This window comes from Pelodiscus sinensis, chromosome 6 (genome assembly GCF_052426305.1).
Source record: "Pelodiscus sinensis isolate ZL-2025 chromosome 6, ASM5242630v1, whole genome shotgun sequence".
In the NCBI taxonomy this organism is placed as follows: domain Eukaryota; kingdom Metazoa; phylum Chordata; order Testudines; family Trionychidae; genus Pelodiscus; species Pelodiscus sinensis.
Genome location: NC_143057.1, coordinates 67768287 through 67782518, shown reverse-complemented (window position 1 = coordinate 67782518; position 14232 = coordinate 67768287). Strand labels below are relative to the sequence as shown.

At 39.6% G+C, this 14232-nt stretch overlaps 1 protein-coding gene and 1 long non-coding RNA gene across 3 annotated transcripts in view; one reads left to right on the top strand and one right to left on the bottom strand.

Moving 5' to 3' along the window:
• LOC102459455 (uncharacterized) overlaps nt 1-14232 on the top strand; it is a 77515-nt gene that overhangs the window by 43194 nt on the left and 20089 nt on the right. The gene's annotated exons all lie outside the window — the stretch shown is intronic.
• Nucleotides 1-14232, bottom strand: part of LOC149524161 (uncharacterized) — a 44318-nt gene that overhangs the window by 23384 nt on the left and 6702 nt on the right. The window contains exons 3-7 of the mRNA XM_089779304.1: nt 13410-13601; nt 11500-11667; nt 10518-10619; nt 3799-3909; nt 1428-1606 (exon numbers count right to left, since the gene is read on the bottom strand). Coding sequence (XP_089635430.1) covers nt 1428-1606; nt 3799-3909; nt 10518-10619; nt 11500-11667; nt 13410-13601 — 752 coding nt within the window. The remainder of the gene's footprint in view (nt 1-1427; nt 1607-3798; nt 3910-10517; nt 10620-11499; nt 11668-13409; nt 13602-14232) is intronic.

The window sequence follows — 14232 nt, the reverse complement described above, 5'->3', positions numbered from 1 at the left end:
ACATGAGTGTTACATACATTTGAGGGAGGGTGCACTGGCTGGGGAGGGAAGGGAGAGAAATAGTAGTAACAGCAAAAGCTACTGAAGAGGATGTATGTTAAAGAGTGAGACTTGCTGCATAATACATCTTCCTATTATTTTCTATCTGCTATGCCTTTCATTGCCCCCCTTACTGCATGCTTTACACTTATATTGCACATCCATTGACTGACAAATCATTGCAAGGCTCTAATTTACCCCTTGACATTGACAAATGTTTTCTGGCCAGCTGACACCACCAATTATGCTATTTGGCCTACAGACTTCCCTGGAAGTTGGGCCTACTCCAGAGTGAAGGATAGCTAGATCCTCAGCTGGTGACACAGAATAGCTCCACAGAATTGGGACTCCACCCCTGAATTTGACCTTCAGATCTTCCTCCATTAATTTTGTTTTAAAAAGGGAAGAACTAATGCTTGAACTGGTTAATCATGTTTTTTTATAAGCTATAAAGTGTTTTACTACAAAAGACCAAAAATAGACACACTTAGAAATCAGTATATTTAATTTTGGAAGCACAACTTTCTGCTTGAGTAATTTTATTGCAAAGCTACATAAGGGATGGGATTGGCAACTTGTCATTATATGCAACACCTACTAAAATGCTTTGCAAATTGTCCTATAATAGGATTGTGTAACAGATGAATTCAGCTATTTGTAGGCATAGCAGCTTGGAAAAAGATCCGTTATCAAAGCACTCCACCTACTGGATGCACATTGAAATGCAACCACTAGAACCCTTAGGAGCTGTCCAGCAGTATTTAAAATATGAACTCCTGTTACGATGGTGCTCAGGGTAAATAAGCAGATGTAAAGGGAAACTGTAATTTAGATTTTTTAATCTCTTACTATGATTACCAAGAAGAAGTCACTTCGAAGCATTCATACATTCAATCAGTCTGCTGATTTTAGCCTAGAATGTTTCATTAAGATAAAGCATAGGATAGGGTGCCTACAGAAGTCCATACTGTAGTAGAAATCCTGGGAGAAATTATGGCCATCTCAGACATTATTTGTCACGTAGCATCAACTTGCTGTTTTTAGGGAGAGCCTAGTACCAGCTGTGGCATAAGTCTTGTGCAGTACCTTACTTCCCACTCTTGCTATGGCCTGCGCCTCCACAATTTTCAAATTGGGTGCAGGATTACCATACTCATGGCTAAGATTAAAAATATTTATCTCAGTATGTGGGTATAGAACTCCTGCACTTCCAAAATTACCATCTCATTTAATGTCTCTCTGAGCTGTTTTCTTTGTTCATAACACACGCTAGACATGTCATTATATCTGAGCACACTTCCAGTGCATGTCACAGCACACCACTGATGCACCTCTCCATTGTAAATTATGGCATTGTTTGCTTTCTCACCATATCCTCTTTTCCTTACCTTCTTGTGCTTGTAGTAGTGAAGACAGCCATCATGTTTCAGCACAAACCATCTTTTCCTCCAGCCCTTCAATATCCCCGAGTGAGTTCGCTTATGCAAATATCCTCGACATGTTGGCCTGGGGGTGTTGGGACAGCGGCTGATGTCTGATCCAACCAAGAGAGTCAAGATATCAGGGCCTGAAATGTTTCATTAGAGATATTTGAGAGTGGACCAGACCTGGAAATAACAAGTAAGCTAAACTAAAATTGCATTCTTCTTCCTTGAACAAATATTAACCAAGGAATGAACAGAAAAAAAATCTGAACTCATTTTATACTGGAGACAGCACTGTATTTTCAGGATCCATTTTCCAAAAAGCCTCTTAAGCTAGGCCTGCACAATTTTCCTTGAGCCTCTATCAAAATCATATGTGGGAGAATTAAAAGGACTACAGCAAATTGACTCTCAACATGTAAACATGGATGTATTTTGGTTATACTCACTACAGCTACAGGAAAAATATGCAATTTGTTTCTGCAAAATGCTGTACCCTGAAGTAAACTTTCTGCTATCCATACTAGACCCTGGTCCTCAGTAACAAACATACTGCTAATGGCTGCAAAGAGCCAAACTGAATTTTCCCCATGAGGAAATATCAGATATAAATAACATATTAGTGTTTTGGAGGTCCCTTTCAGTAGACAGCTCTCTTTGAGGCATGAGCCCCAAAATCAATATGAAGAATGTGCTCTTTGTCACATGACATTTTTGTCTAGCTTTCAATGATAGCAGAAGCAGATAATATTAGAATTGACAGCAAGGAGAATATTGGGGTCTTTTATCTAACCCACACTTATATCTTGTCATCTCAGTGTGCCACCAGTTTCCATTTACTCATATCACATCCCTGATGTCAAATTCAGACACCCATCAACAGTAAAAATATAGAATACGAAGTCCATCTTGTTTTCTAAATTTAGGAGAATCAAGCCTATAGTGCTTCCAAAACCACAGAAGTAGAAATTTTAATACTTGTCTGTGCTCCTTTCTGTAATTTACACTCTCATTTTAATTACGGAAATAACTTCACTTACGAGGCATTTGCAAAACATCCTTCTGAAGAACATAAATAAGATAGACATAAGAATGTAAGAATGACCATACTGGATCAAACCAATGGTCCCTCTATCCCAGTATCCTGTCTTATGTCCGTGGCAGGTTCCAGAAATGTCCAGAGAAAACAATCAGAACTAGAGCATTTATTGAGTCATCTAGTCTCAGCTTCTGGAAATTAGAGATTTATGAAGACCTAGGGCATAAGGTTGTGTCCCAACCCTAACAGCTATTGTTGGACATATCCTTCATGAATTTATCTAATTCTTTTCTGAACAAAGTTATACTTTTGGCCTTCACAATATCCCTTGGCAACAAGTTCCACAGAAGTACTTCCTTGTGTTTATTTTAAACCTGCTGCCTATTAATTTCATTGGATGATATTTGGTTTTTGTATTATGTGAAAGGGTAAATATCACTTCCTTATTCACTTTCTCAACACCATTCATGATTTTATAGATCTCTCTCATATCTTCCCTCACTAGTCTCTTTTCCAAGTTGAACAGCCCCCAGTTTTTTAAATCTTACCATGTATGAAAGCTGTGCTGTGCTGTGCTGTGCTATGCTGTGCCCCCTACCAAGTTTGATGCCTTTCTCTGTAGTTTCATCTAATATTAATACATCTTTTTTTAGATGAGGTGATTAGAACTTCACATATTATTCAATGTGTGGGCAGACCATGGATTTATATAGTGATATGATATTTACAGTTTTATTCACTATCCCTTTCCTAATGGTTCCTAACATTCTGTTAGTTTTTTTGACTGCTGTTGCACACAAAGCAGATGTTTTCAGAGCTATCCACAATGGCTCCAAATTCTCTTTCTTCAATGGTAATAACTAATATAAACCCCATGATTTTTATATATAATAGGGATTATGGTTTTCCAATGTGCATTACTTTGCAATTATTAACATTGAATTTCATTTGCCCTTTTGTTGCTCTGTCACCAGGTTTTGTGACATCCCTTTGACAGCATTGTGCCTCCAGCAGCAATTTTCTGAAGCAAATTTTTAAAATATTTTAAAAATCAGCTTCCTTTTCCACTCATTCTTTAACTGTGAAGACTTTATTTGGTAAACTGAATAAATGAAAATCATTTTGCCTGCTTGTCCATTTCCCAATATGATTTGGCAAAGACTAGATAAACAAGTGACTCTACATTCAGTTTAGTGTGTTGACATCTTAAACTGTGAATTAAATTTTCACCATCAATTGCTCTCATCACTTTCATTAATCCCTGTCTCATGGAATTAATGATGAGGTCAAGCTTACCCTTTCTTGCCAGATTTGCAGCTTGTGAATGCGGCATGCTAGTGACGTCATTTCCATTGACAGCCAACAGAATGTCCCCCACCTGAAGCCCTGCTTCCTCAGCTGCACTGTCTAGAACCAAATAGAAACAAAGGATTTTATTTCAGGAAGGTACTACAATGTACGTAATACTGTTCACATTAGAAATATTGTTTGTATTTAGAATTTTCTAATATTTCACAGAAATCTTGTTTCCTTTTAAATATGTAGGGACTTGACTCCTCTGCATCTCCAGAAGTGTACTGCAGTGAGTTCAGCCGCTTTTCAATACACTTCTTTAGTCATGTGTTCCCTGAATTCATGAAAATATAGTGTCAGATTTTTTAAATGAATTGTAACTCGTCTCCTAGGTTTTTATTATGAAAAGAACTCAAGTTCCTTGGAGAGCCTGACTTTGTACACCTAAACTTCAAATCCTTTTGAAAATATGTTCCTTAATGTTTATACACAAAAACCCCACTATTTAGAAGGCCTCCTATGCATATTGATAGTCAGATTGCTTGCGCTCTCTCTCTCTCTCTCTCTCACACTCACACAGGCTACGTCTACACTGGCATGATTTTCTGGAAATGCTTTTAACGGAAAAGTTTTCCGTTAAAAGCATTTTTGGAAAAGCGCGTGTAGATTGGCAGGACGCTTTTCCACAAAAGCACTTTTTGCGGAAAAGCGTCCATGGCCAATCTAGACGTGCTTTTCTGCAAAAAAGCCCCGATCGCCATTTTCGCGATCGGGGCTTTTTTTGGGAAAACAAATCTCTGCTGTCTACACTGGCCGTTTTGCGCAAAAGTTTTTCGGAAAAAGACTTTTGCCCGAATGGGAGCAGCATAGTATTTCCGCAAAATACTATGAGATCGTCAGTGCTTTTGCAGAAATTCAAGCAGCCAGTGTAGACAGCTGGCAAGTTTTTCCGCAAAAGCAGATGATTTTGCGGAAAAACTTGCCAGTCTAGACACAGCCACAGAGTATATTTTACAGCATCTCCCTTTACAAGACAGTTCACAAGTGCATGGTTAGCCTAAAAGTCAATGAAGTCTGACATGATGCATTATCTCACTCAGGGTGCATCTACACTGCACCTTTATTTCAAGATAACTAGCATTATTTCGAAATAACAATGCAAGCATCTACACATCCATTCTGTTATTTCAAAATAATTTTGAAATAACTGATGGCTTATTCTGAAATCTGCAAACCTCATTCTACCACGAATAACGCCTATTCAGAAATAGCTATTTCGAAATGACGCATGCGTAGACACTCCACTGCTGCTATTTTGAAATAGCCCCTCACCAGGACCATTCTAAGTACAGTAAAACTCCAATAGTCTGGCATCCAACTGTTGGGCACTCCTGATACTCCGCTTAGCACACTTGCTGGCTGTAACCAGACGGAGCATAAGGTTGGGGGTAAGAGGGAGTGAGATCATGTTACAGTATGGAGAAGAGCGTTTTGCTTCAGCGAAGGGGAAACGGGAGGGGAGGGGAGGGGGAGAAGGATCAGTTTACACCATGGAGGAGAGGAGAGAGACACGAAGAGGAAAGGGGAGGGGAGAGGGAGGGAGATTGTGTCCTGGCCAGCTGTTAAGCCCTGCAGCTGTACCGGACCTCCTGATTCTCTGGCAAATCTGATAATCCAGCACCACTTAGGTCCAAAAGGTGCCAGATTATCGGAAGTCTACTGTAATTCATCCCCAGTGCCTCCTAGGGCTCTAAATTGAGATAGCACGTCTACATTAGGGAAGACTGCCTCAGTCTAAGTTTGCAGATGATACCAAACTGGGTGGGGTTGCGACTTCTTTGGAGGATAGGGACATAATTCAAAATGACCGTAGCAAGTTAGAGAAATGGTCAGAGGTAAACAGGATGAGGTTTAATAAAGAGAAGTGCAAAGTGCTCCACTTAGGAAGGAACAATCAGTTCCATACATACAAGATGGGAAGCGACTGTCTAGGAAGGAGCATGGCGGAAAGGGATCTAGGGGTCATAGTGGACCATAAGTTGAATATGAGTCAACAGTGTGATGCTGTTGCAAAAAAAGCAAATATGATTCTAGGTTGTATCAACAGGTGTGTTGTAAGCAAAACTCGTGAAGTCATTCTGCCGCTCTACTCTGCACTAGTTAGGCCTCAGCTGGAGTACTGTGTCCAGTTCTGGGCGCCACATTTCAAGAAAGATGTGGAGAAATTGGAAAGGGTACAGAGAAGAGCGACAAGAATGATTAAAGGTTTAGAGAACATGACCTAGGAAGCCAGGCTTCATGAACTGGGCTTGTTTAGTTTGGAAAAAAGAAGATTAAGGGGGGACATGATAGCCGTTTTCAAATATCTAAAAGGGTGTTACAAGGAGGAAGGAGAAAATTTGTTCCTCTTGGTCACTGAGGACAGGACAAGGAGTAATGGGCTTAAAGTGCAGCAGGGGAGGTTTAGATTGGACATTAGGAAAAAATTCCTAACTGTCAGGGTGGTCAAATATTGGAATAAATTGCCAAGGGAGGTGGTGGAATCTCCCTCTCTGGAGATATTTAAGAACAGGTTAGATAGACATCTGTCAGGGATGGTATAGATGGAGCTTGGTCCTGCCTTGAGGGCGGGGGGCTGGACTCGATGACCTCTCGAGGTCCCTTCCAGTCCTATTATTCTATGATTCTATGATTCTATGAATCTAATTTTCAGGCTTCCCTGCAGTGTAGACATGCTATTTCGAAATTCTGGAATAGCCTATTTCAAAATAGCTCTGCAGTGTAGCCGTATCCCCGGACTTTTCATGTACCTTGTCTTGTGGGCATGAAACTATATGGAACCGTTTGAAATCCAGAAGTGAAAGGGAGAATTTTTAACTCACTTTCAGATCATTCTGCACAAACACTTCCACTTGAGCAAGCCAAAAATGGTTTTGAAAATATTATCATTTTTAATACAGTAGAACTTATTTTAGATAAAATCTTTATTGTCCAAAACAGGGTTATATCCCTTTCCAAGAAATATTTACATAAAAATTCACACTCTCAGTTGGAATCCCAATCTTCAGAATAAAGTCCATCTTCCCTATTAGATTAGGATAAATAAGATTCTGTGATACTACACATTGAAAAAAAGACTGAGACTAAGGTACTGGAACAATTTTTTATAATGGGGGTATTGAGAGCCACTGGACCAAGCTGTAAGTCCTGTATATGATAGAATCCACTTCAATCCAGGTGTGGGGAGTATGATATGGTAGCTCCCCTGCATTGCTAGTTCCAACACCTGTGGGCTGAGTGTAGTAAGTAGGAAAAGTTCCCATTAACTGCACCAGGCCTCAAAATTGTACTTTTTAGTCCAATGGCTAAATTCTACTTTGCCTTATTTCTGTCATCCCCATTGTTTGGGGTCTAGTTGTATGAAGAAGGCTATCAGAAGTCAGCCCTAAATATTTTTTAATCTTTCTCCTTTAAAAGAAAAAGCATCTGCTATATGGACAGTAAAATTGTTCCTGCTTCAGTACTGCTGTTGGATCACTTTTGTGTTGATACATTCGTTCTTGAAAATGACACATACAAAAGACTAATGCAAATGCCAGCTAGGAATATAGGATAAGTTATATATGCAGAAAATATGCTCCCTTTAGGAACACTAATGCACAATCACTTAAATTCTACCTATGTGTGTCTCAGACTCACATTTTTCTTTCATTGTGTAATTAAGCATTTCTAAATGTACCACACAATAAGGTTCTTTAGAAAACTCACTCAGTGTCCTTAATGTTTAAAATATGTATAATTTTAAATTACCCAAACACTATCATTTAGTAAATGTGTGTTCTACAATATATTTCCGGAGGCTGTTTATAAGCAGTGGGGAACAAATTAGAAGGTTAACAGTAAGTAGTAGACGCAGCAGTAGTATGAGTCTCTACCAATTTCAGAAAAAATAAATTCAGATGATAGATCAGCTGTGCATAAAATGGTAACTCAACCATTTAGAGTTATATCAGGCTTCAAGAAGCCGTACAAGATTTTGCCAGTTGATTTTACCAGTCTTCTATTTCAAAATATTTAAAAAATTCATAAGGATCTCACCTGCAATTTTTATGTTGTTCCTTAATACAATTAGCCACACTTTAAAGACACAGATTTATAAAGCAATCTGGCTTTAAAGACTAATGCTTTTTTGGCAAACAACAAAAGTATTTACAAATAATAACAGAGATAGATAATTTATAGTAGCTACTGATTTTTCAATCTATTTTCTTAGCCATGGTGTTAATGTTACTTCTGTATTATATGTATGCTTCAAGCCAAAATTGTCCCTTCATCCTACTCCCAGTTACCCTACATAAACTCTTATTATGGGTTACATTTGCTGATGGAAGAGGCCAGGTGGAAATTTTCTGCAGTGCAGAAGCAGGCTAAGCTGTTTAGTACCAGGAAGAACAAGAATCTCTTCTTTTTTCCTCCTTAAGAGCAAAAGTAGAGGTGACTAACTTTGCATGGGTGGCAATGAGAATTTTTTTTTTCTCGGCCTAGTGTCAAAAATGAGTTGTGGCTGGCCAGACCTAGCAGTTAGACCCAGAGTCTGCAATCACAAAACAGGAGGCAGGAGTCAGCTGGGTCAGAATGCCAGGGGAACAGGAGCATAAAGCATGGGGTACACAGCCGAGAACAGAGTGGAACACAGAAGTTTGAACAGCTTTCTTTTCCTGCTCCTGTCCTGAGAAGAGCCAGCAGACAAACCACCCAATAGGTCTGGAAGGGTGCAACCTCATTTTGGGGTTCAGATAAGTAAGTACCTGCAGGTGTGTGGGACTTTGGCTACTCTTTTAAACCCTGCAGATCTAGGTTTGAGATCCATGGAGCAACTAACTATTTCTGGATGATACCACATTTTCACTACTTTTAGCAATGGTAAGTGCACCTGGTAATTTGATATAGCTGCTAAAATTATTAGTAGTGAAATTATTAGCAATGTTGATATTTAGTTTTGTCATCATTCTGTTCAGAGTCAACACCCCATTGATAGAAGTTAAGAGCTGTAGTTAAGCAGCTCACAGTTAAGCAGCTCACAGTTCTCTCAAAATGACATCAGTGTCATTTTACACCTGATTCATTCTGTAAAGGTAATCTTAACAACAGATCTAGAGATTTCAATTTCAAAAAAGGAATAGAAGCTTACACTCAAGTAAAATTACATGGGACTTTTTGGAAATAGGACAATTATGAGGCTATTTGAACCACTACATAATCATACTATAGATCGGGTCTTGCGTGTATGTGATTCAAAAGTCACATTCCTCTGACAGGAAAAATTAATGGTACACATAACATACAGATAAACAAAATTATGATTTTCTTGAATGTGTACCAAAAATGCAATGTTTATTTACTTTCATAATACATGCCAAGAAATCATGGGATAAATCCTAGACAATATTGCAAAGGAAATGTAATATAAATTATCCACTTCTAACATATTATTTTTTACACTGAATAAACCTGTACTTTGCATGGGAAGCTCTTCTAATCTGAAGATTTTATTTTTATCATTTAATAAGCAGAATATTTGCTCTGAGGCAACAGGTTAGATTGACTTTTAGAGCTGAGTAGATGCTTCACATACAAAGCATGACTGCAATATAAATCTAACAATGTTCAGACCTTAAAGCTTTGTCTGGGTTTCTGATCTAAGTCATAAAGCTGGTAAGATTTTTGACCTTTTCTGCTATGCCCGTGGTTCTATGTATTGGTTTCTCTACGCTCCATTTCTTTCTAGTAATCTTGATTTTTTATACGAGTATGATACTGTTTGGTAGTGCAACATAGATTGATCTGAAATATATTTTTCATGGTTCTATACAGTAGACAGATTTGCAGCCCTCTGAGGTGCAAACTCTAAAGCCCATATAAATTGTCTGAACACCGGGCCATCATTCGGGAGACAAGACAGTTTGGCACATAAGCCAGGAAAAAGTCCCAGCTGCTCAGCTTTGAATAGCACAGTTATTCTTAGTTAGTCTCCCTCCATGCTACTGGAGTGACATAAACAGGCGATGTTGATATACCCACGGCCAGAATAACATTCATCAAGCGGTTCTACCTGCATGTGGGAGGAGCATGAACAGACTCTGGATAGACTTTCTTTTTTCCTCTGAGTTTCTGCTGTTTCATGTGTAAATAAGGAGCCTTTTTTCTAAATCATCCCCAAGGATTTAGCTGCCAATTATGGCAGGCAGGCAAGCAGAGTTTCAAACCCCTTCTTTGGGAAGAGGATTGAGTCATGCAGCTATATACAGCAGAAACTGGCTTTATGAGGCCACTTTAGAGGGGAAAGAATCCCTTCCACATAAGGAGTATGCAGGGGCAGTTCGTAAGTATAGGCAGACTCGGCGGTCACCTAGGGTGCCGCCTTCAACGGGGTGCCCAGGGTGCCCAATGATTACGTTACGGCCATTGATGGCCGTGCAGGCGGGAGCGCCGATTGCATGTTCTGCCTGGGGTGCCAGCTGCTGCAGGTGGCCTCGAGGTGCCAGCTGCCACAGCCGGTCTCACGCCGCTCCTGAGAGTATGATAGCATCTGTGGTGTGAGACTTGTTGAGCTCCCAGCTGACTAGAACCTTTAGATAGCTTGGATTTGTTTTACCTAGTCCTATGTAAGTCACTTTAGTATAGTTTCATAATAAAAATTAATCATAACAGACTACACTTACTAGTATCCACTTCTGTCACAAGGATGGGCTTTGAGAACTGGATTCGGAATCCCCAAGGGTAATCACCAATTCCTTTTGTGATTCTCACTGTTCGTTCACGAACTGTAAAGGAAGGAAAAGGGTTGACCTCAAAGTCTCTCTTTATCTCTGCAAATCAAACTCAATTGAACCAATAGACAGACATCCTTAAAATCTTGCCATCTAAGTTCAACAATGTGCTGAATTTTGAACAAGTATAACTCCATCCCTTCCCAAGGCTATCATTCTTTTTTTCATGCTAAAAACTTATTTATCTTCCAGAGCTCTGTCCCTTCCTCCCATTCATGGCCATTTATGCATCTATTCAAATCCAAGCCTGAGCCTCGCGGGTAGGGTTGCCAGGTGTCCGGTATTGACCTGGACAGTCAGGTATTTTCGCCTCCTGTCCGATTATAAAAATCAGAAAATACTGGACACCTAAAATGTTCAGTATTTTCTGATTTTTTCCCATCAGGTTGCAAAAATACCGGATTGTCTGGGTCAATACCGGATATCTGGCAACCCTACACACACTCAGCAACTGGGCCCAGCCTGCCATTCCCCGCTTACCTGGTTCTGCAGGAGAGCTATCTGGTCTGGAGCAGTGAGAGAAGATGGCTGCCGGCTGCCGGCAGCCTGTTAGGAGAGGCAGCACCCAGCCCCTGTTCTTAAAGGGGTCATGCTGGTTTTTTTTTCCTCAACAACTTTGGTCTCCCCCCCTTTTTTTCCAACAGAAATGTTTGGGTTTTTGGGGGGGGGGGGGCATTTGGTATTTTTGGTTAAACCATCTGGCAACCCTACGCATGGGCAAGCCAGAAGCTGGATCCATCTATGGGCCATAGGTTCCCCATCTGTGCTCTACTTCCTGCCCTCCATATCTGGAGTTCTCTGTGCATGACCATACATCCACAGAACACCTAGACACATTGTGAGGACACTGTATTTGTAAGTTTATAATGCTCACCTGTTATTGGCCTAGGCCTTCTACTGAGACATCTGGGGCTATCATCTGGGCTGCTGTCATCCCCTCTGAAAACCCACGAAGCTGAATGAAAGTTCTCTGTGTAGAAACCACTCTCCTCATTTTCACTACGGAGACTCAGATCCACTGAACGGGATTCCTCTGAGTTTACTGGGAAGATACAAATGAGAATAATTTACTTTCACTAACAAATAAAAAACATGCCATATGTGTAAAAGGAGTGACAGCAAAGGATGGAGACTAGTTGACACATTTTATTACATAAGAATAAGGATGGAATAGGAAAAAAGGATTTAAAAAATAAAGTTGTGCACTTTTTGATTTTCTTGTTTAAAGACAGCCTGAAAGGTTTTTAATTTTCCTTGCATCAGTCAGGATGGGATTAGTTCACGGAAAAGACAAAGGAAGAGATGGGACACTGAAGTTGGGGGAGGGTGGATATCTGAAAAAGAGAGTGAAGCTGACCTAGTGGATGGGTGGAACTAGAAGGAACTAGAGAAAACAGCCCGTCAACAAAGCAGAAAGAATATCCAAATGTACTATAATTCCATATAGTTCCTAATATAATGGTCATAATCTTTTTATATAGTTCTGTAACTGTGGTGCTACTCAAAGTGCATGCTCTAAAAGCCAAAGGATATAAGATAAGACTACCTGAATCCAAAGGAATAACGCAGTCTAATTGTTCTTCCAAAAGTGGAAATATTTCTTAAACATGAACATGTCTTTCCTACCCATTCTTATCAAGTTCAGTCTGCTGTAAATGGGCCCAACACTATTGGGTTCATGGTAACTGTGCTGGCTTACAGGACAGGTCTGAACTTACATCTACACCCTTCTCTGCAGTCTTATTGGTTAGCAAACATTGAATACAGTTTCTGAAAATTCAGTGTCATGATTCAGTATTATAAGTTCTTGGAAATTACCATACTGTAGAAACTGAAAAACAGCAGGAGTGTGTGGGAAGGAAAAATCAGGAGCTAAAATAAGTGAAATCACTCAAACAGTAATTGAGATATTTGCCTGTTATATTTTTAGTGTTGTTGAAGCTGTGCTGATCCCAAGCTATTAGAGAAATGAGGTGGGTGGTGAAATATATTTTATTGAACTGACTTTTGTTGGTGGGAAAAACAAGTTTTGAACTGACACAGACTTCTTTTCAGTTCAGGGAAATGTACTAGGATGTACACATTTCTCATACCTGAAGAAGAGATCTGTTTAAGGGCGAAAGCTTTTCTCCCTTACTAATAAAAGTTGGCCCTGTTAAAATATTTAAAAGGTATCACCATCTCATTATTATTATTTTGGTTCTTCTACACATGGGTGGTGGGCTTAAAAAGTAAGGGGAAGTAATGCTTTCCCCGGGTCTTAGTGCTCAACCTGTCCCCTCTTCCTATACCTATTGTGACCATTCCTGAGGGTTCCTCAGCAATCTACTGCTGCTTCCAGACTGGTGACTCTTCTCCCTACAGAGGAACCCAACTTACATGAGGGGGAAGAAGGAAACATAGCTCAGCCAAATCAGATATAATCACAATGAGTCTGGGAAGGCATATTTCTATTTTCTCCAAGATTGTGACTGAGGTTACAAACCTATATCATATTCACACATACAAGAACTAGAGAAAAGCCTCAGGATCAGGAAGTAATTTCCAGTTTATACTGTGTACCCAATTAAGGACTAGACAGGCATCCAAAATGAATGAAAAATTCCGTTTAGAGGACAGCATCAGAACACTCAGCAGTATATTCTTCAGACGAGAACAATATAACCTCCCGTTGGTTACTTAGGTTGTGCCATCTGAAGATGAAGTCTCCTGGGTTGATAGTTCTGATGGCAGTGTTGGTCATATAAGGGAAGAGGTACATTTGTAAGCCCATTATGTACTCACTTGATATCTCAGTAATCGTGCTGTTTATGGAGCTCCCTCCAGTTGAACTGCACTTTTTACTATCTTTGAATTGCTTCCGTTGCCTGGCCCATCTGTCTATTGCTTCTTCCTGGGAGCTATCACTGGCTCTTGTATCTTTTAACACTGGATCACCAGGTAGCTTTATGGTCTTATTCACATCTGACTTCAAATCTAAATTAAGATGTTATCTGAGAGTTAGATATGTGAGATATAACAGTTCTTTTACAAAATGTTCTGTCAATTATATTTTTTTAAAATGGATTTTTCCCCTCATAAATTATGATATAATGCATACAACAAAACATAAATCTGTTTGCAAACATATCAGACACAGAAAATCAAACTAGCAAATAGCATTTTAAATAGTCATGGGCCACATTCAAAGAACTATCTAAAGCCTATATGCAAAGGGTGCTAGCTGAATCCCTTCATGCTTGGGAGGACAAAGATGTCTGAGCAGAGAGGGCAGGCAGGTTTATCAGGAGAGGGCAGTACCAGGAAAATCGAACCTACCTGGAACTCCATTGGAGATGACTGAATGAGAACATACTTCTTCTAGGTAGCAGTGACCCAACAATTTCTTTACACAGTTCTCAAACCCTGGATGATCAAGATTTATGCCACTGAGCCCTTATTCCAAGCAGACATTCTGCTGCTGAGCGGTAGGAAACTAAATTCTACTAGGGTAGGTTGTTCAGAAGCAAATAACGGGAATATTTTTTATATAATTTAACGTTTGAAAAAAATCTTTTCTCCCCATACAATTTATATACTTAAATTATTATTTACTTTCAATAACATT